Source organism: Macaca nemestrina, assembly GCF_043159975.1.
Source record: "Macaca nemestrina isolate mMacNem1 chromosome 14 unlocalized genomic scaffold, mMacNem.hap1 SUPER_14_unloc_3, whole genome shotgun sequence".
NCBI classification, from domain to species: Eukaryota; Metazoa; Chordata; class Mammalia; order Primates; family Cercopithecidae; genus Macaca; species Macaca nemestrina.
In genome coordinates, this window is record NW_027257579.1 from 221,308 (window position 1) to 244,433 (window position 23,126).

Sequence of the window (23,126 nt, forward strand, 5' to 3'; positions counted from 1 at the left end):
ACTGGAAGGAACCTCTTAGAATGTCAGCTGCTCACTGTCTGCTTTGACTCCCAGGCAGTTCTCTGTGTCCTGTGGCTCAGATTCTGTGGGACTGAATTATATATTTCATTCCAGTTCTGCTCAATATTTCCCCACAAGTAGTGTTTAGGATGCGACTGATGCCTTTAAAGATATCTGCAGCAGGAATAGTGCAGAGAAAACACTCCATGCTAAAATAATTTGAGCTGAAGGCAATTAAGAAGCGCTCTGGCCTTCCCTCTATTTTCTGAAAAGCACACAACATAATCATATTATACAAAGAAAAAAGTGCCCTTTCTCCCCTCTCTGCCAGAAAGGACGCAGGTCAATCTCTGCAGACAACTTCAGACCCTTATCGTTCGGGAAACAGCACCAGAGGAATTTACACAAAAATCTATCATTTATTGGCCTTCCCACAATTTGTTGCCCCCAATGACCCAAAGTCCTTTTACTTTGTCTTGGCACTTCTATAAACATTGATTATCCTTGTTGAAGATGTTATATAAAAGAAAGCTCTGAGCTGTCTCTTTGAGATTCCCTCATTCCCTGTGTATCTCCCATGTATATATGAAATATACATGCTAATAAGCCTCGGTTTGCTTTTTATGGGGTTCATATGGTTATAGGAACCCCAGCCAATGAAGCTAAGATGGGTGGAAGAAAAGATTACATTTTTCTCCCCTGTAGTAGCATTGTTCTAGCAGTAGCTTTTTTATTTTGTAGATTTCTGTTGAACACACACACACACGCGCGCGCAGACACAGCAATGTAAAAATAAGTGTGGGGAGTCCTGATGAAATTTTAGGTCCCAGAGATTCCTAAATATGTTGGGAAGTTGTCTTTAAACATTGATTTTTTTTCCCACATTTACTCTCATATTTTTGATTTTTTTTTTCTTCTGAGATACCATTTCTAGATTGTTTTCCTACATTTTCTTGCAAGTCCGAGAGAGTATGCTGGTTAGTAGTGTGTCCCATGCACCACCTCTGTCCTCGTCAGTAAAGAAATGTAGTAATTGAGAGGGATATGAGGGTCACACTACACAGGGACGGAAACACAGATATGAAGTAAATAAAAACACGTGAAAACCCAGCATTTCTGGAACTCTCACCTACTCCTGTGCCGATATTCATCCTTCAGCTTTGCCTCCGTTCTTCCCTTCTTTTCTCATGCTATAGGGTCTGCTTTGGCGATGTCATCTACTTTCATTCTTCCAAAGTCAAGCTTCTAGCTTTGGTTGGAACTGCAGACCCATTGACTCATTCAGCAAATACTTTGTAAGCACATGGATAGTCACTGAGAATACCATGGTTCACCAACATGACCGTGGCCCCTGCTCACGAACCTGCGGCCTGATGGGGAGAATGGACACTAATATGACAATCACTCGAATGGGTTTCTGATGAAGAATTGAGGAAAGCGCACCAAAGAAAGGGAAGCGGGATTCTCTAAATTTATGCTGTAAAAGAACCTGGTGTATCTTGAGATAAGAGGTAGAAAATCGATGCATTCTGGAAGGTATGATCCCCTTGCAGTCTGGAGAGAAGTAGAGGTTGATTGTTGAGGGGGTTGGAGTGTAGGAACACCACGGTCTAAACAGAGATGGGGGTGCATGCAGAATGCCTCTTGCAGCAGGAAACAGGCACGTGCAAGGAAGTAAGCACGGGAGAAAGTGGCACAAGACAAGAATGAAGGCAGGCAGGCAGGGGCTGGGAGATGATGGTAGATGCTTTATTCTCTTAATAACAGCAATGGCATGCTGTTGAAAGCACTTGGAGGTGGGGAAGTGGGTATGACATGTTTAGTGTTTTTAAAATTATCACATTGTCTTACCCAACTCTACTTTTTTTTTTTTTTAATTTTTAAGTTCTTGGATACATGTGCAGGTCTGTTACATAGGTATACATGTGCCATGGTGGTTTGCTGCACCTGTCAACCCATCATCTAGGGTTTAATCCCTGCTTGCATGAAGTATTTGTCCTAGTGCTCTCCCTCCTTTTGTCCCCACTCCCCAACAGGCCCCCGTGTGTGTCGTTCCCTTCCCTGTGTCCATGTGATCTCATTGTTCAACTCCTACTTATGAATGAGAACATGCGGTGTTTGGTTTTCTGTTCCTCTTTTAGTTAGCTGAGAATGATGGCTTCTAGCTTCATCCATGTCCCTGCAAAGGACAGGAACCCATTCTTTTTTATGGTTGCATAGTATTCCGTGGTATATACGTGCCACATTTTGTGTATCCACTGTATCATTGATGGGCACGAGATATCCTCTTAACATGTGATCCAGCAATTGCACTCCAGTATTTATCCAAAAGAGTTGAAAACTTGTGTTCACAGAAAATCCTGCACATGGACATTTATAGAAGCTTTATTCATAATTGCTCAAACTTGGAGGCAACGAAGAAACCAAAATGTTCTTCACTAGGTGAGTGGATAACTAACTTGTGATATATCCAGACAATGGAATATTCTTTAGCACTGAAAAGAAGTGAGCTATCAAGCCATGAAAAGACACGTAGGAACTTTAAACATGCACAGCTACACAAAAGAGGCCCATCAGAAAAGACTAAATACTGTAAGCTTCCAACTAAAGGACATTTCGAAAAAGGCCCGACTATGGTGTGAAAATATCCATGGTTCCCAAGTGTTGGGAAGAGGGAGAGATGAGGTTTTTAGGATTTTAGTGCAACTGCTGTGTACGATGCCATCATGGTGGATACATGTCATGACACATTTGTTCAAACCCATAGAACCAGCACCAAGACGGAGCCCTCATGTAAACTGTGGACTCTGGGTGACAATATGTCAACGTAGGTTCTTTAGTTGTTACAAATGCTCCCTCTGGGCAGGAGAGTTGTTAGTGGGGGAGGGTGTGCATGTGGGGGAAGAGAAGGCATATAGAAGGACTCTCTGCACCTTTCCCTCAATTTTTCTGTGAACGTGAAACTGCCTAAAAGATAGTGTATTTTTAAAAAATAAAGGAAACAAATGGAAACAAAAAGTCCTCACAAAAATCAAATGACAAAATGATCACACTGGGTGCTTCAGGTCAAAATGGAAGAACAAGGGCTGTATTTACCATCCCACCTGATGACTTTTTTCTCACTGCTTTTCAGCATTGTTCTGGAATCTAGTCAGTGCAATAAGGTAAGCTGAAATACATAAAATGCACTCTTATTAGAAAATAAGATGTAAACGTATCTGTATCTGCAGGTGACATGATCACCTGTGTGGAAAATCTCCTGGAATCACAAAAAGCCACTAAAACTAATAATAAGAAGTTACTTACTAATAAGTGACTTTGGAAAGTTTGCAAGATACAAGCTGAACACACAAGCAATATTTATGTCTTTATACACTGGCAAAGAAATAATTGGAAATGGAAATTAACAAAGCAATATTATTTATAGCACATCAAAACATGAAATACTTCAGACTAAATCTGACAAAAGATGTGTAAGATCTATACACTGAACAGCCCGCAGTGATGCTGAGATAACTAAATAAATGAAATTATATACTAAGTTCATGGATCAGCAGGCTCAATATTGTTAAGATGTCAGTTCTGCCCTTGTGGATCAGAGGTTTAATGCAATTCCAATCCAAATCCCAGCATGATTTTATTTTACTTTTTTATTTTTCAGTAGAAATGAACTAGCGGATTCCAAAATGTGTCTGGAAATTTAAAGAACCCAAAAGAGCTAAGACAACTTGGAAAAAAAGGTGGAGGACTTACCTGAACTATCAAGATAGTGTGGTATTGGTATAATAAGAGAAAACTGGGTTAATGAAACCTCCTAGAGGGTCTAGTAATAATCTCACAAACATGTTACATATACGTAGTGGATTTTTGAATAAAGGTTCAAAGACACTAAATTAGAGAAAGGACGATAATGATGATAGAAGGATTAAATACCATAGGCCAAAAAGAGAAAAAAGAGCTCCTGCTAAATATCTTCACACTGTTGATGTCACTCATGCAATTCAATTCACATTTTGCGTGTCTAAAAGTTGAACAGACCTCTTCATTCTCTTTCCCCAATTCACTCCACAGAGATGCTGGTGTCTTTCAGTGGAACTTGGAAGTTTGCTCTTCTTTTTAAAATGACTCTCATAGATACTGTTTATGCAAGAAGTTATGGGACTATAACTTACAAATACTGTTCTAAACCTTGGGATCACATATTCCCCTTTTTCTCTACTTATCGTTTCTAATCAGTTTCCCATTTCCTCTTTCTCCTTCATATTTACACTGCATCCCTTTTAGTTCAGGTTCTTGTTACCCCACTCGATTTCTTGATGTGGTCACCTGAATGTCCTTCGTGTTTCAGCCTCCTGGAATCCTTCCTTCATGACCCTGAAGAACTGCCCTCCAGACCCGCAGGTGTGACCCAGAATCAAGGATCTCAAAGCCAAGTGGGATCTGAGAGGCTATCTAGACCAATCCTCCATGACAGACGTATACCTTTTGATGACTTCACTTCAGAGCCCAAAATATTTGCACTGCAGGCAGAATCACCTAAATCACTTGATGCGATGTTCAGTCTTCCCGTGGTATTTTCCTAACTGCATCTCCCTACTTTCGGTCAGCCATTTCTCACTCATGACACGGAATCCTTCATTCACAACACATTATTATTGTTCTCCACACACACTCATTTGTTTTCTGCCTGGGTTTTTTGATACATTATTCCCTCTGCTGGAAATACCATTTTCCAAGATATGACTACAGAATTTTAACGTATTCCTCAGAATGATTCACATATCACATATTCTACCAAATGGCTGCAGATTCTGTCACCTCCTCTCTTATCCTATGGCAACCTGGAGAACGTTCTTCTCTTAGCCAATAGGATTTATCATGGTCCTTCTTTATCTTAACAAAAGTTTAGCGGGACTGAGAACTGGGAAGTAGATTTTTCTCTCAGGGCTGAGAACTGACTTAGTTTAGCAGATCTCTCTGGGGCTCCATTCTGGTTGTAGAAAAGCAACCCATAGGGCATGGTGGGGAGGAGAAGAAGGGGAAGTAAGCTGTGTTGCATGAAGATGGACAGTTGTGACCCTTACTCCGGGGTTGGGAGTTGAGGCCCCTAGGAAGGAGAAGCTGTAAGGATGAAGACGAGGCATAAAAAGTGATACAGGCCGGGTGTGGTGACTCACGCCTGTAATCCTAGCACTTTGGGAAGCCAACGTGGATGGATCACGAGGTCAAGAGTTCAAGACCAGTCTGACCAATATTGTGAAACCTGTCTCTACCAAAAATACAAAAATGAGCTGGCTGTGGTGGCACATACCTGTAGTCCAGCTACTCGGGAGGCTGAGGCAGGAGAATCACTTGAACCTGGGAGATGGAGCTTGCAGTGAGCCAAGATCATGACACTGCACTCCAGCCTGAGTGACAGAGGGAGACTTCATCTCAAAAAAAAAAAAAAAAGGGATGCATAGTAACAAGACTGCCTGAGGAGAAGAGGCAATCAGCAACCTTCTCCAGGGTGGGATGGCTGAAGACCCTTTAAGAACAAAGGTGTCTACTTTCCTTCTTTAGGTTGCTCTATCGTGATTTAATGAACCCTCCCAATCTACTGTATTCAGTATTTGGTATGAGTCAATTTAGGGGAATTTTAGAAAACATAGCTGGCTGTTATCATCAGGTTAATGTAGATTGGGAGGAAGGGAAAAACCCCAGGAGGCACGTAGGAAGGACAATACGTGAAAATAGAAACTTGAAGTCAGTTCACCCTTCAAACAAAATCCAGTTTCCAGAAGACATTGTCAGGGCTGCTGGGTCTTCTCATCTGAAGATGGGGGATTCCAGATAATTATTATACTTGAATCTCACAGGATGGGGTGATCACCACCGGCTCTCAAATGGGATGAGTTACAATATCTTCTATCAGGAGGCGGTAAATAAGAGGTTAGGTACACGTCTGTAGTCATCACAATTTTGTCAAGATTGCTCTTTTTACTTCCATGTCATAGATGGAGAGCCTGATGCTTGTGGAAGTGATTGGTTCAGGGTCTCACCATCAAAAGTGGCAGAGGAAAGATTCCAACATGTTTTAAAAGCTGCAAACTGAGCTGACTCCCATCCTTGCTGTCATACCCGACTTTGAGATTTCAATCCTCCTGAAGGCAGGAAACTTATTCCATTTGTTTTTATACCCTCCATAACACTAGTGAGCAAGTTTTGCTCAAAGTAACATGGAATATTTTGCTGACTCAAGGGGAAAAAGTAAGACACCATCACAAGTCAACATTCAAGGAACAGAGACAGATTTAGCATGAGCTGTCTCAGTCAAATCAACATAAGCATGCACGTTTATCCTTTACATGGGGGTAAGACAGCAAACACAATTGCAAAAATGAGCCAAGTGTAAAACATTTGTCACAAAGGGATGGATTTAGACAGGAGAGCAGTGAAGTAGGTTATAAAATGGTCAGCATAATCCATTTTAAGGAATTATTAGCTGAAACATGCAAAGCATTTAGGATTTCTGGGAGAAGTGTACAAACACACCAAATGTTTGTCCGACATTTTCTTCACTGCTTCTGTCTTTCCACAGGGCTGGAGATGATGTTGACCAACGGCCTTGGGAGGAGGGGTTGCAGCTGAGTCCACACCCTCTCAAACTCCTTCAGACTGTTTGTTTTTGTAGACTACTTTACCCTTAACAACAAATCCTAAGATTTACTCAATCAGTACAGCAGTCGTTGGCCAGAGTTCAAATTTCTGATTCGAAGGAATCTGCACTCTGCCTGCCAGGATCGACTATTAATGGCTTCGTCCGTAGAGGACCTATGTCTTTGCTCACTACGGAATAGTATTGAGGCTTCGAAAGGGGTATTTTGCTGGTCACCTCCTGGTCATCCTTCTGCTCACCAAGAACAGATACTGTTCTCAGCCCCTTACATTGACAAGGTCGTTTAATTCTCACATAGCCCTTTCAGATAGATGCGACTATTACCCCCATTTTACAGAGGAGGAAATCAAGAGGCAGAGGACATAGGCGAATTGTCCCAGATCACAGAGCTGGCCACGGAGCTGGGACTTGCACCCGGCCAGCCTGGCTCCAGAGTTCCCTGCCCTCCTCCTGTACAGCACGTGTGACCTGCAGTAATCACCGCCCAAACAGGCAGGCACTGCAGATAGCCAAGCACATCTCTTCCGACTTCAGCACGGAGGAAGGTTCGTTTTCATTCTGGTGTTCAGCTCGGGACTGTGTTTATCACCACAAGGACGCACAACCCAGAAAGCTCAGTCACGTGACGTTGCCTTCTACGGTCATGGTTTTCTACTTTTTGGCCCCATTTTCCTGCCCACTTGGCCTGCTGGGACGTGAATGATACATTACTACTTCTACAGAATGCAGGTGAGCAGGTGGCATGGCAAGGTGGGTTATTGGACAAGATTTCCTGACAGCTGGAAGCTTGGGGGAGACCCGCGGTGGCCCCTTGTTATTCTTCCCTCTGGGGTCGAGCGTGAGTCCCTCATCGCTGGTGCCAGGCGGTGTCACAGTTTTTAGCACCCCACAGCCAGGGCGGCTTCTCTGTCCAGCTCCCCCCGCCCCGCCCGGCTTCTTTAGTGAGAGAAGTTCTCTGACTTGGGATTTTTGCAGTCAGAAGAGTGATCATTACAATTTTCATTTTGAATATTGTGGCCCTGCTGGACTGCGGTGCAACAGGCTCTTTCATGAAGATTGGCAGAGATGCTAACGGCTAAGGCAGCAGGATCAACGGGAGCGAGGAGGACTCCTGGGATACAGCTCTTAGCTCCCCCCGGAGGGAGCCACAGAAATGTGAATCTGCTCTTCACATGGCCGTAGACTCTCCCGTGTCCTCCATGGAACCTGTGGAGGCAGCGTTAGGTGCTGGCCGTCTCCGGGGTGTGAGCTCCGTGAGCAAGAGAACATCTGCCCTCCCACCCCCATCTCCGCAGCTGAGTCCTCTTGCAGTTTTGATTTTTAGAATGAACGCAGCAACCTGCCCCATTCTGCTGATGCTGCAAAAAGGAGCTGGAAAAGAACGTGCACAGCTTCTCCAGTCTTAGTATTTGTTACCTTGTAGTTTGGGAAACTTTGGCTTGAAACTTGGCTGTCCTAGTACAAGGATGTGCTGAGGATTCTATGATCCTGCTAGATTCTTCCAGGAGGTCAAGTTGAAAACGAGCTAGCTGCTCTGCCTCTGTCATTCTGTTTCTCTTTCTCTTGTCTGTGTCTGTCCCGTCTCCCGGTTCCTCTGTTCGCCTTTTCCTCTCTACTTCTCTCTCCATCCCTCCCTCCCTTGCTATTACTCCAAAGAATATTCTTGTTGAATTTGTTTCTCCATATCTTCTGCCTTTCCTTGGAATACATTCCTAAGAGTCTACTCATTGTGAAAAGCAAACGGCCTTTAGATGTTTTCCAAATCTAACAGATGGGTGTCCTTTCAGACAGAGCTTCATTTTACACTTTTATCAAGAAGCCCGGGGCTCCCTGCTCGCCATGCTGCAGTCGCCCTCAGGAGGTTCATGGAGAGCAGAGGCCTTGGGGCTACATTAAGGGGTGTCTTTTTTCCAATGTCCCGAAGGTATACTTTGGGGGGGGGGCCGTTGAAGTAGGAAAGTGACATCAGCACTGCCTGTATGGCATGGGTTGGTCAAGTACAGTGTGCACCCGACCCCCGGACTGGCTCTAGGTGGGGACAAAGGACTTCAGTTATTACAGGGTGGGTTGGGCTGGCGGCTGCCCAGCTCTGGGGACAGATGCGTCGGCTTTCGAAGCCCAGGTAGCACCTGTCTGAGACTGCACAGCCCTCCTCACCTCTTCAGTTCCTGAAGGGAAAGACCCCAGGAGACTGAGGTGAAGAACGCTCTTCCATTTTCAACTCACCCACCATTAGGGTTCTGCCCCCTCTACCCTCCAGCTCGCCAACCGTGAAGTTTCCAGGGTCCCTGGCCAGTCACTTGCGGAAGCCTCGCTCTCCAGGACCTCGGGAAAGAGGCACCCTACTCGAATGCGTGCTTCTCCAGGAATATTTGCTCTGGTAATAGCTGAGATTAAAAGGCATGTCTAACAGTTTGATTGCAGGTGGGTGACCCCGGGGCAAGTGACTTTGGGAAGATGGGGCTGGCTGGCGTCCTGTGTCCTGACTTTTCTTCTGAGCCTCTGCAAAACCACTTTTGAGAAAATTAATCGGGGTGGGTACTCCTGGGTGGCATTTTCTTCTAAGTGAAAATCTGTAGAATTCCTGCATTTGCGGGAGCTGGGGTTTTCTGTCACGACCTTGTGGGGAGAGGGGCTGCCCTTCTGTGTCCTGGCAGTGTGGGGCCTGTTTCTTATCCAGAAGAGTCAGGTGCCTGGCCAGTGAACTGCCCAACTCAAATTTGTATGTCGCTCGTATCGACCTAAAATGAAATAATAATGAACTCTAAAACATCCCATTTCTGGCATTACAGAGACCTAGGAAGGGAAGGCTTATAGCCGGCTTCTTCACAATCCAACTGGAAGTAGGGTAACCGGATCCTGGCATCCGTATCTCCTGCTGGGTGAGGGTCACAGGATCTCAGCGCCCAGGTGAGACAACGATGTTGAAAGAGGCTTCAGAAGAACTGGGCCAGAACAGTGGAATCAAACGGAAAAGACTGGAAATTCAATCAGCTTGGGGAATGACCAGAGAGCGTCTGTTGCCCAGCAAGGCTTGAAAACAGAGATTCCCAGCAACAGGGCCATAGCAAAGCTCTCTCAGCACACCTGCCCCGGACCGTCAGCTGATGAGAGCTTGTGATTGTGCCATCCAAGGAGACGTAGCTATTTGGTCTTCAGCTGGTTCTGGGCACAGAGCATCTAAGACCCTTGGAATCTTGCGAGTGGTCAGAGTGCCTTTGTGTAGTCGGGACAGGCCTGGGAGCTGGGGCCCCCTAGGCAGTTTCAGGGTGGTTCTCGGGTTCAGAAAGACCAAGGCAGGACTAGAGGGCTGGAGCTGTCAGTCTCCAACCCAACCTCTGACCTGGAGGGAGAGGGCTGGAGATGAGTCAATCCCCAATAGCCAAAGATGTCATCAACCATGTCTACAGTGACACCTCTAGAAAACCCTAAATGGTGGGGTTGGAGAGCTTTCAGGTTGGGGAAAACCTTGACATTCTGGGAGGGCAGCATTCCCACTCCCCAGGGCCAGAAGCCCTTGCACTTGGAACCCGCCCCCACCCACCAGGCCTGGAGCAATGCACCTCTTCATCTGGCTGTTCACAGGTCCTTCATAAAGAACTGGTGAGAGTAGGTAAAGGTGTTGCCCTAGGTACCGTGAGCCAGTCTGGCGCGTTATTGACCTTAAGTAGAAGGACATGGCAACCCCGATTTGTAGGTGGTCATCCAGAAGCAAGCGAGACCTGAAACTTGCCATTGGCGAAGCGGGGGCAGGCTCAGGGGACTGAGCCCTTGACCTTGATTTTTCCTGTTGCAGCAATATGTCCAATTTCAGAGCTGAAACATCAATAAATATTTCAACTGCTCTAACGTTAGTGTGCAAGTTGTACTTAGGGGTGTAACATCTGCCATTTAGATTTGGGGAGGATCCTCAGAACCAACCTCAGGGCCACCTGCCACTTGTACATCAGCACTGTGGTGCAACTTGAACTCTGCAAATCAAGCCTCTAATGTCTTAGGGGAATCTGAACCTTCGATTTCATGCCCCGTGCAAGGTGAGTCCTTCCGAGAACACCCCTGGAGCACTTCGCACATGGTTCAGTGCTGATCAGTTCTCAATGATCTGTGCCACCAGCACTTTGATGCTTTGAACAACAACGTCCTATATCCCCCCCAACGGCAAGCTACAGATCTGATTAGCGAGCCAAGAGCCTCACGCTTCAGAGGGGTGGAGTGTGCATTAGTGACAGCTGAACTGTTTAGAAAGAGCCTGAAACAGCCAGCACCCGCTGGGCTGGAGTACAGGTGCCTAAATCGTGCAACAGCGGACACATAAGCTAAACTCACAGGAAGACAAATTCACATTAAAATTACACTGAAAGATTCTTCACCCATCATATTGACAAAAATAAAAGTCAGCTAATAGGGCAGATAAGGGAGTGGAGAAAGAAGTGCTGCTGTTTACCGCTCAGCAGGGTGTAGAGCCTCACAGGCTTCAAAAAGACAATCATCGTAAAAGCTACATCGGTAGTTCTCTTTGAAACAGAACTCCCACTTCAAGAACTGTTTCCATTTGCCACGAAGGGGTCACGCACCGCAGCAACAAGAGAGGGAAAATCACCAAACAGGGCTGGCTCAAATAACCTTAGTGCTCCCACAACGTAGCACTGTGCCACCTCGAGAATAGCACGGAGCTCGTTACATGCTGACAAAGGACCCCAAGATATAAAATATGCGTGTGTAGGCAGTCTATCACATCTGTCATGTTTCTGTCAGTTTCTCACATCTATCATGATGTGAGAAAATCCCCAAACCCAGGGCAGAAAATTACACACAGGGTGGAGGGCGCACGCTTCTGTCCCACAGCCCCAGGTGCCTCTGACGGGGAGCATGGGAAGCTCGCGGTTGCTCTCACAGTCACAAAGGAGCGTTTCCATTGTGTCCTTCAGAACTTTTTGAAGATTTTACCATGAAGCTCCATTTATTTGAAAACTAAATATTAAAGAAAGGGAGCCAGGGGGCCTGGCCACAGCTGGGGGGCAGGGAGTGGGCTGGACACAGGGGCTGGAGGGCTGGAAGCAGAGGCAGAGCCGCGGGGATGTTGGAGGGCGTCCACAGGGAATCGGGTTAGTGAGGCAGAGGGAAGCCCAGGGCTGCCTTCATTTCTTTTATGCCAAACCAGGCGAACAGAAAGGCAAGAGTTTCTGGAGCGCCTGGCCCCAGTGCAGCTCACCATGAAGGGGCATGAGGGGTCTGCCTGTGTGAGACTCCACGGGGAGGGGGTCCCTGCTGAGACCCACCTGACCTGGCGTCCTGCACCCGCTGCTGATGGTGGCAGCACTGCTCGCACGGGCATGGCTACCCTGCTGGGTTGAGCCCACACCCCATGCCTGGAGGGCTCAGCAGGAGACACAGGCTCTGGGGTCCCCAGCTGAGAAAAGAGCCAGGTTCCCTTTCAGGGGCCAGAGAGCCAGGGGCTGATGCTGCCTGTGACCCCATGAGTTGAGCGCCAGGTGTGTGCACCCTGAGAATGGTAAAGTGGCTCCTGGGAGGTGCCTGGGCACTCCTTGTGGGGCTGGTGGGAGGCACGCTGGGCCCTGCAGCTGGGTGCTTCCTCACGCATCTGTGGAAAAGGCTTCTGAGACTTGGAAAAAGGGCTCTACTGCTGAAAAGAGGCTTCGTGGTCACACAGACTCACATTCCTAGGTTTTCACACGTATCTGCCATGGGGGCAGTCAAGCTTGGCTGTTCCCACTCTGACTGGTGCCTTAAGGTGATGGACGGGCACGTCCTCTGGGGCAGAGAAGCGAAGCTGCCCAAGCACCAGTGTGGACACTGCACTGGCCCAGAAACCTTCCAGGGAAGAGAAGCCTGAGGCCCCACTGTGCAAAGCTGCTCTTCCCCATCTTTTTGATCATTTCCCAGGACAGGGAACGCTGCCTCAAATGTCTGAAGCCTGACAAGGGCTTCAGAAGACTGGGAGTGAGGCTCGCAGCCAGAGGACGCACCACAGGAACGTAGGAACGTAGGAACGTAGGAACGTAGGAACGTGGGAACGTGGGAACGTGGGAACGTGGGAACACGGGAATGTGGGCTTTGGTGATGTGTGTTAGAAAAGCATTTAATAACCGGTTAATCTGTGCGGCTCGCAACGCACACTCACCTCCAGGCATCACGAGGCTGACATCCTGCATGGTGAGCACGGAGAGCTTCTCTTCGGAGTCCAAACGAATGACTCCATAGGTCAGCCCATGCATGGAGAGGACGCCCCAGCCCGGGGGCTGGTTACTGTCATCCGTGGGCCTGCAACGACAGTTTTTAACTTGAATATGCAGGGGCAGACAAGCCATCACAACCACAGTTGTGCAGTCAGCACACACGCGGCAGGCTGGGCACCCCTGGGAACAGTGCCGGCCACCCACGTGGCCGCATTAGGGGGTGCTCGTTCTGTTTATGAACGGCTGCTGGCGAGTCTACTGCTTCCGCCTCTACGTTCTCAGGGAATCTCAAGAATACCTGAAAACTACGAAGGCAGCTCCTCTCCTGACCTCTCTTTGCAGGTCCTGCACACACCGGCTCTCTCTGTCCTCCCAGCTCCTGCTCACTGCATGGTCTGCTCTTCCAGTTCCGCAAACGTCTGGAAGGGGGTGCATCCACTCCAACAATGCAGACAAAACCACTGAACAGAAATGATGGAAATCCTGACTGTTCCGCCTCAATTCAGACGCAGGCTGTCTGGGCGTATGCCCAATTTTATATATAAGAATCTAAAATAAGATTGATGCTGTGCCATTCTGGCTGCCAAGTTCTCAGGAAAATTATTTGGGTGGCAGGCAAGCTGTAGAATGAACTGTGGGTCAGGAGAAGGGGGTCCACAGAAGGCAGGTTTCAGAAGACCACTGTGCACATGTGCACCACTCTGGGGTCCGCCCCACCTCCTCTGCCGGACACCCCAGCTTGCCCCCGCTTTGAGGCTTCTGTGCTGGTTCTCGCTGCTACTCAGGACGTTCCTCCGGCAGACCTCCGCACGGCCCTCTCCCTCCGCATCTCCAGAGTTTGGTTCAAATTTGAGACTTCTCATCCCCTCAGAAAACACTCCCCACCCAGCGTGCCCACCCCATCGCACACATCTCTGACTACCTGTGCGACCTCCTCCCTCAGACCCAACTCTCCAGTTTGTTTTGCTCACTGCTGCATCCCAGCCCTGGAAAATGTCTAGCAATAAATATCTGCTGACTGAATTTGTGAACAAATAAGTTAAAATCTAAGATCATGGATTATATTCCTGAAAACTAACAATTCCTCAATGGTTATCTAAGGGAGTCACCGCAATTTAGGTACACATCACATTTGTTTCTGTAATTTTCCATATGTAAATCTTTAATGCACTTTACACTTAAAAGCTGGACCTAAGCTTGCTGTTTAACTTTAAAATATTATGGTTTATAATGAAGCTGAAGACATAAATGAGGCAACATAAAAGTTAAAATTCGCAAGAGGAGATCTCATTTGAATGAATTAACTGGTGTACTGAAAAAAGCATAAAAGACTCCTGATACAGAACTATTCTAGATGTAAGAATCAAAAAGGATAGAGCTAATCAGATAGAAAAGTCTGCCCAAGTAAGAAAACCCACACAGAACCACCTAGATAGCGTGAGCTCAAATCACTGGGCTTTACATTATTCTCCTGGCCTTTACTTCCCAGAGACCTCAAAAAAAACTAAAACTCCAAAATGAAAACACAGTGTTGTCAGTGGTCCTGCCACCATTCCCTCACCCTAACAGTCCTCTACAAAGATCGATGTGGGAGTCAGGAACTGTGAGCTTCAGTATCTGCTGTGGGTTGAGTCGTGTCCCTGCAAAAGATCACCCCTCGTATCTGTGACCTTATTTGGAAGCAGGGCCTGTGCAGAGACAGATACCCATGGACTTACAATGGGGTTACAACCTGATAAACCCATTGTAAAGGTGAAAATCGCAAGTTGAACCACCTTAAGCCAGGGCCATCTTATGATCAGGTTAAGATGAGGTCATACTGGGTTAGAATGGACCCTAAATCCAATGACTTGGTCCTTGAAAGAGGAGAGAGAGGCCCAGACACTGCGAGAAGCTCACATGATGATGGAGGCAGGGACTGGAGTGACAGGTACCCCATCCAGGATCGCTGAGCACCCGAGGCCGGGTTGAGTCCTGGGACAGGTTCCCTCAGCACCTCCAGAGGCCCAGCCCTATGATACCTCGGGGTCTCCGACTTCACCCTCCAGAACTGAGACAAGTGTCTGTTGTTTAAATCACCCACTGTGTGGTACTTTGTTACAAGAGGCCGAATACACTATCTTAGTGATGAAAATTTAAAGTATACTTAGTTTTGTTTTAAAAAGCCACATGAAGATGTACCATATGACCCAGCCATCCCATTACTGGGTATATACCCAAAGGATTATAAATTATGCTGCTATAAAGACACATGCACACGTATGTTTATTGCAGCACTATTCACAATAGCAAAGACTTGGAATCAACCCAAATGTCCATCAGTGACAGATTGGATTAAGAAAATGTGGCACATATACACCATGGAATACTATGCAGCCGTCAAAAAGGATGAGTTTGCGTCCTTTGTAGGGACATGGATGCAGCTGGAAACCATCATTCTTAGCAAACTATCACAAGAACAGAAAACCAAACACCACATGTTCTCACTCATAGGTGGGAACTGAACAATAAGATCACTTGGACTCAGGAAGGGGAACATCACACACCGGGGCCTATCATGGGGAGGGGGGAGGGGGGAGGGATTGCATTGGGAGTTATACCTGATGTAAATGATGAGTTGATGGGTGCAGCACACCAACATGGCACAAGTATACATATGTAACAAACCTGCACGTTATGCACATGTACCCTAGAACTTAAAGTATAATAATAATAAATAAATTTAAAAAAACAAAAAAGAAAAAAGAAAAAAGAAAAAAAGAAAAATAAAAATAAAAAGCCACATGACAGCAAAACGCTGGGCTAGCCAAGATTCAGAACACTGACCTGCCGGGCAAGAGGCTGGGAGGAAAAGTCATCTTAGGGCCCAATCACGTATGTTTTGTTATCTCCATTACAAAATCCCCCCCTTTTTATCTGAGACACGGTTTCACTCTGTCGCCCAGGCTGGAGTGCAAGGGCGCACACAGAAGCGTGGTGTTCAGGCAGGCACAGAACACAGGCAGGCACACAACACAGGCACACAACACAGGCAGGCACACAACACAGGCACACAACACAGGCAGGCACAGAACACAGGCACAGAACACAGGCAGGCACAGAACACAGGCACAGGCAGGCTCAGAACACAGGCACGGGCAGGCACAGAAGCGTGGTGTTCCCCGCCCCCCCACACACACACCCAGGCAGGCACAGAAGTGCAGCACTTCTGACACACGGGCCGGCACAGAAGCGTGGTGCTCCCAACACACACACAGGCCGGCACAGAAGCGTGGTGCTCCCGGCACACACAGCTGGGCACAGAAGCACGGTGCTCCTGACACACAGGCAGCCTCACAGCCCCACCTCGCCACAGACGTGGTGTCCAGGGTCACCCCTTAACTTCTGACCTGGTGGTGCTGATGCCTCCCCCTACAGATGGCAAACCAATGCCCTAGTGCTACCCTCCATGTGCCAAATGGTTCTGAGTCATGCATAGGGACTCAAAACTCACCACAAGCCTATGGTTATTATTCCCCAATTTGAGATGAGAAGACTCGGGCACGGAAATGTTGACTTCACCGCCCAAGGGAGTGGTGGGGCTTGGCAGCACTCAGACCCAGAGGACAGCCTCTATTCCCAGGACACTGAATGCATCAGTCTACTGCTCTCTTTTTATAGAAACTTAGAAGCAAAGAGTACAACCAACGCGAGCACATTCTTAGTATGAACAAGGCAAACATCACAGTTCAAAGGGAAAGTGCCTGTTTCTGCGCCAATCCTGTGCCCCACAGATAACCACTATGGAGATTTTTATATGTCAAAGTTTATACTCTAAGATATGCAGTTAAGTATAAAACATGTATGTATAGCAATACATTGCTTTTTTAAAGAAAAGCAGAATCGAGATGCTTCTTCTATGTTGGCAGAGAAGTTGAGTGTTGGGAGAAGCTCAGTGTTCCGAGAAGCTGAGTGTTGGGAGAAGCTGAGGCAGGGCTTCCATATCTGACATAACGTAAGAGTCTTGGAACATGTCCGGGGTCCAGGGTCTGAAACTCCTCGTGGCCTTTGGAACACCAAGCTCTGTGCTAAAGGGTGGAAGGCTACCCTGACGCACCATTATCTAAGCCCAGGGCGTACACCTCCCTGTCCACTGTGAGTGTCGGGGCTCTGATAGTCCTCCCTGTCTACTTGTTGGGGCTGGGATAGACCTCCCTGTCCACCTGTGAGTCCCATGCACTGCAAGATGATGCTATGCCAAAACTGCTCCATGAGGCTTCACACAGGGGCATTGTGTTTCATTCACTGCTAGGCTCTGCACTGACTTTTATGACCCCAGGAAGGACTGAGACTTAAATAGAATAGGGGCTAGGTGATACAAACGGCCGCTGTAATCAGAACATACCAAGACCAGGCCACAAGGAAGGAAGGAGAAGCCCCCTGCCAGAGCCTTTTACCAAGTCGCTGACATCTCTGTCCAACATGGATAAAAAGACCCTTTTTCCTCCTAAGTCTGAAGCAACATATCGGCCCATCTGGCAGTAATTCTGTTGTACATTTAACTTCATCTTGCTCTTCTAAGTGACTGTTCATGGTCTTAACACCTGTACAAGAATTTCTCAGTTGCTGAACCACTGTTAGTTATTCAGCAGATAAAATGGCAGCAGATTGTACCCCAGGAAGAAACACACCCAGTCACGGGCACGGAACGGGACATCAGCACAAACCGTTTACCAGAAAAAAACGCATCTCTGCTTTGGGACGTACCACCGCTGGTCTCCATGAGCTCGGCGTTGCCATACTCGGGCGCTGTCCGGGACCCCGTGGAACCCTGTGGTCGCTCCATCTGTATGGAGTGCTCTGAGGTGTACGTGGTTACATCAGGAGGTGCAGAATGATTTTCTGTAAAGAAGCACATCATGAGTGTTTCTGGTGGTTGTGGCGTTTGCTCTGCAGGTTGAGCAAGCCATAACTTAGGAAGAGACCGGAGTGCAGGCTCTCACCCTGGGGTTGCCGTGAGAAGCCAAAGCCGATCTCAGCCATGTCTGCCACAAACATCCGGCACAAAGGGGGACCCCAGCATAACTCATGTTGCCAAAAATGGAGTAGAGTTCGGTGAAACCTCAATTTCCTAAGAGAAGCCACCTCAGCGGCATTTTTACTAGAATAACGTTAGACCGGCGACGGCAGGGCACCAAGAACCGTGTGTGTGTTTATGGAAGGGTCCCGTTTCCTGTCAGCCACCGTCGACACAGCCCAGGGCTTTACTGGCGCTTTGGAGCCCAGGGCCTGGAAATGGAAACCCAGCACTGGAAACTTCTGGAGATTTGGGGATGTCCCTTAAGCTCTCCGTGCCTCAGTTTCTTCATCAAATGGGAACAGTAATGGCTATGACCATGTAGGGTAGTTGGGTAGATTACATGAGTTAACACATATACAGTTCATAGGATTTTCTTTACAAAAGGGGGAGACATCAAGAACTATTATTTGTCTTAGTACAAACAATACTAGTCATTCAAAAAACCACCTTTACACCCTAATGTGTACTAAGGACTGCCTAAGGCCAATGAGCGCATGGAGCTCTTTCTCTTACAGCACCCCGTGGAGAGAAAGTCAAGCCGTAAACGGCTAAATGGGGAAAAGCATGCTTTGCTAGTTAATGAATAAAACGTTGAGGAAGATGTGTCAAGCAGCCCACTGACGACGCCCGTCACACCTAGAATCTTGAGGATGGGCGCCACAGTGCGGATCTGGATTCTGAATCCTGCTTTGACAGAAGCTTTTCAGGATCACCCACCACCGTCCCACGCAACAGAAGACACAGAAGCGTGATATTCTGTGCTGCTGAAAGTGGTGCTCATCCTCAAAAGCCTTTCTTCACCGCACACTGCCCGTGTCAGCACCCGCCCGGAGGCCATTTAGACGGCGAAATCAACTGAACGCACAAAAACAGCACACAGAAAATCGAGGCACAAAAGAGGCCGTGAAACAATGCTCCTTTATGATCCGAGAACCGGGCGGGGTGGGGGTGCTGAGCCGCCTGGGCACCGCGTCAGCCCCTCCCGAGGGTGTCAGTCTGGCGTCACAAGTCGATTTGGCAACGCCACTCACTTGGAACCCGTGACTGAGAAGAGAAGAATGATCGGCTGTCACTAAGGGGAGGGTCCGCCACACCGTCCGTCAGTGCCACGACTTTCCACCGGCAGGCAGGCCGCCCGACTTCCTGCAGAACCAACCCTCAATCCTCAGCGGACTTGGATGGTAGCGCTTCGGAGGCCTCCTCTCAGCTCCGAGGTGTGAAAGCGCTGCAGACAGCTTCTAGATGGACAGCGGGTAAAGCAGTAGAAAAAGAAAACTAGAATGCGATTGCCTATCTTATGCCAAACTGGCTTGACTGCGAAGATACATGTGAGATGTTCCTACTTAACTGCTGGCATAAATTGGTGGAAAAAAATCCACAAAGGACTTGAGATTTCGCTTCAACAACAAGTAGAAGCGCGGCCAGCTCTGTGAGACTGGGTGACCTGGAGTCTGCAGCCCTGGGCTTTTCTCCCCTCCGACGAAAGCAGCCTCTCTGGCCTCCCCTTCCATCCCTTGGAGGGGTTGGCCAGTGTGACTATGTTGTGCCTGGACTCCTTAGAACTCTCACACGCATGCGCACACACGATCACACACGCTAAGTTCTCGTTCACAGGCTTCTGATGATCTCAGAAGGTCACATGCACATCTGACTTTTTACTTCTCTTGTTTTGCTACAGAAAATATTTCTCCTCTTCAAGTTTCATTATTTTGCCACGGCTTTTCCAAAAAACACCAAACTTATAGAAAATGTCCAGATAGTCTACGAGGATTACCTTTGTGCCCAATTAGAAATTACTGGAACGTGATCACCTGAGAGTTACATTTGGGTCACACTGAGCCCTGATGTACATGAGTTAGGAGCCCCTCACAGTTTGGATAAATTAAGTCTTTGTACTAAAACTTCCTCCAGTATTGCAAGGGTCAACCCGCAAAGGGAGGCCCAAGTGCAGTGCTTCATTTGTTCAAAATATGTGTTTTCCGGGTAAGATTCTGTGCACTTCCTTAAAATTGAATACAATCCGAGGATACAAATGCTTCCACCAAGTGGTAGAGGTGGTGTCTGGCCTCCCCGTCAGGTCTAGCAGAGCCTCGACCACTATCCTGGCATCCAATATACACATGGAATTTTATTATGGAAAAATATGTAACAGTCACACATTTCTGTTCAATGTTTAACCTACTGTGATTTCAAGTATAGGTTATTAATTCACATAAATGAGTGTACATGTTCCTGAAACTGTGTCAAACTGAAGTGTAATACTGCTTTGCATCTGAATACTTTGCAAACTTTTAAAGAGTATTTCTGCTTTCTCCTTTATACTGACAACAGTTGAGAGAGAAAAATTATTTTTTTCAATTTTTTTCCCCTCACTGAAAGCCTAAAGCAGGAGAAGGAACTTCCAGATCCCAGCAGCAGTTATTGGGAAAAGTGAGACAGACCAGCTCTCCTGACAGCAAACTCCTGTTCCAGACAGAAAACAGCTGACACTTTCAGTGTCAGTGAGCACCGAAGGGGCTGGGACCCAAGTCAATCCCAAACGCCTCTGGGTGTCAAGGAGTCAGTGATCTAGAAGTGAACATTCTGGGGTTCTAGGGTGTCTGTGGGCTATCTGATCACACATGACGTCCACCTGCTTCCCACTGAGGGATTTGCAGAGATCAGGCTTTCCTGTGGTAGCTGATGCCGGGAGAGTCTGAGCCTGTGTCTTGTGCTCCATTATCGGCAACATGGTACACAGTCGTCTCCGATTACTGCTTTAATAGAGACACACACCAAATCCTAGTCAACCCAAGTCCCATACTTGATGGAAAACATGTAGTCCTGAACCATTCAAAGGCAGAGCGACAGAAGGCTCATCACCGCTCCTCCACGCGCCGGCTCTACCTCTAGTAATTCTCACTTCACTCCTTTTCCACGGCATCTTCAAACGTTGTAGGGCAGTGATCCTAACTTCGTTCTAACACAGAGGATCTCCCTTGTCATAGAACCTACACAAAACAGTGCGCCACGCCCAAGAAATCTGAACACCTGTGGCAGACAGCAGCGTAAAGCAGCCGTGGTTAAAGCCCTCGTTTCCATAAATGACTCCCGTGGTCAGGAGGAGCACACTTTAAAACCCTGTCCTGTTGACTGGGACTGTTAAGGTTTCACAAAGGAGCATAAGTGAGAAGAAAAGATGGGAGCGGATATGGCTGCAGGATTCCCCAGTAGCAAGGCCCCTGCAATTCCAGCTGTGGGTGGGACCTGGGCATGAGAAGCAGTAAAGGAGCTTCCAGAAACAATCCAACCAAAGCACCCCAGGGGCCAGAGGGGCTCTGCACTCTTTCCACCAAGGGATTCCACAGCCATGATGCAAACAGAGGAAAACCTGCACCCACAAAGGCATTTAGACAACAGGCACAGAAAGACATTGTGAAGCGTGCTCACCTATGTCGGTCTGGGCCATGACCTCCGCCAGCTTGTGGGCAGCCCCGCTGCCCCCCGCTCTGCATGGAGGACGAGGAGGTGGAGGAGGTAAGGTATAAGGGACTGACAGCCCAGAGCGTCTTGACGTGCCACAGTGAGCTAGGCTTTATTCCACAGGGTAACTCTGCTTCCCGTGACAAGATGCAGCATGTGAGTACAGATCAAGGGGTATCAGCAACTAACCCAATCCCCAGGTACTAAGCAGAGGACCAAGAGTTTAGTTCCTTACTTATTTGCTACGAGCTTGATTCAAAACAGCTTTCTGGGATCCTGGGGACAAACATCTCTAACTGGTGAGAATTCTGGGTTTAGTAACGGAAGAATCACCTAATGCCCATTTTGTAACTGCTGTTCTCATCAGAACTTGAGGTCAAAGGGTAAAATAAAAGGGGGGCCAAGATCTTGACACCCCAGTTTGCACAAGGCTAACCAGCGTGCTTGACGGGGTGAAAGGAGTAGGATTTTTAAAGTGCTGAGTTTTAAAAACATGGCTGTAGGCTGGGTACACTGCCTCATGTATATAAGCCCAGCACTTTGGGAGGCTGAGGTGGGAGGATTGCTTGAGGCCACGAGTTCAAGACTGGCTTGAGTAACACAGCAATATCCTATCTCTTTAAAAGGAAAAAAAAGTTATTAAAATAGTAATAAAAAGGTTAATACAATAAATTACTATAGCAACATGGCAACCCCTGCTGTCAGACGAGGTTCACTCTCTGTGGCTACGATGGGGTCCAGAGGGAAATGTAACCGGCATCATAGGGAAGGTGGACCCCAAAGTTCCACGGCGCTACTCCTATACAGTCTGTTAACCAGCATGAAGTCTCCTCCACAATAAGAAGCCCCACCCTGGGACCCTGCCGGCAGCCCCAACTGGACAGAATGGCCTCGTGAATGTCCTTTCCCGCCACAAGCTGCAGACCCTGAGCCAGTCCTGGCTGTGACTGAGGCTGTGCATAAACGTCTGCGCCCAACAGCTCACCTGTGTACATGACACGCCCAGTCAACCTCATTTCAAATGTTACGCTCGCCCCAAGGCGAACATGGATGTTACAGGTTAACTCATTGCATGTGTGCTAGACTTTCCCTGTAAGTGTTCAGACATTGCACGAACCGGATGAACAAACCCCACTTTCCCTGTAAACTTTCAGACATTCCATGAGCCCGATGAACACACACAGCCAACAAACCCCGGAATGTGTAGTGCCGCGGCCTCCTCCCCTCCTGAGGGGCACGTGCTTACAGCTCCCCCGAGACCACATTTCCCAAAGCACAGAGTGTTACTCTGAAAATAAAACCTCCTTTTCCCTTCCTTTGTACATCTCGTGGTCATGTTAACAACTATTGCTACAAATGCAGAGAAACGGGGTATCATCCGTGCTGGTCACTGAATTCCTAGCACCAAAGTTTCAGGGCCCCCCAGTCTGAAGGAAGCTTCTATCACCCTAAAGCCAACTCTGGAGACAAAGGCGGAGCTGGGGAAAGGCTGTGTCACCGCAAATCCACACCACGGGGCCCTCTGCAGTTGTGTGTAAGGAACTCTTGGCCTGTCCTGGGGTTTGGGGAGATCAGGATGCAAGCAGATACCGTACGCTCTGCCACGGGACCGTGAAGTCTGCGGAACCTCAGAGGAACACGGAGACAAATGGCTGCACGAGTCCCACAGGCCGAGCCTCGATGGGCGCCCGTGTCAAGAACACAGACACGCCGGGAGGGGGAGCCGATGCAGGCAACGCCTGCAACCCCA

General features: G+C 47.8%; 1 protein-coding gene across 5 annotated transcripts; it reads right to left on the reverse strand.

The window, feature by feature from the left end:
- Positions 1–227: 227 nt before the first annotated feature.
- On the reverse strand, positions 228–17,898 carry LOC139361188 (uncharacterized). Of its 5 annotated transcripts, none has more exons than XM_071089662.1 (4): positions 17,602–17,891; positions 13,154–13,316; positions 12,801–12,940; positions 228–1,370 (listed from the first exon to the last, which is right to left on the reverse strand). In XM_071089662.1, the coding sequence occupies exons 1-4, from the start codon at positions 17,753–17,755 to the stop codon at positions 1,312–1,314; spliced, it is 516 nt and encodes a 171-aa protein (XP_070945763.1). In that variant the 5' UTR covers positions 17,756–17,891; the 3' UTR covers positions 228–1,311. The 5 variants fall into 5 exon arrangements, 4 of the variants coding, with proteins under 4 accessions (XP_070945763.1, XP_070945765.1, XP_070945764.1 ...); XM_071089664.1 differs by lacking the exon at positions 228–1,370 and adding an exon at positions 2,436–3,169 and having other exon boundaries at positions 17,602–17,898; XM_071089663.1 differs by lacking the exon at positions 228–1,370 and adding an exon at positions 9,319–9,399 and having other exon boundaries at positions 17,602–17,898.
- Positions 17,899–23,126: the final 5,228 nt, after the last annotated feature.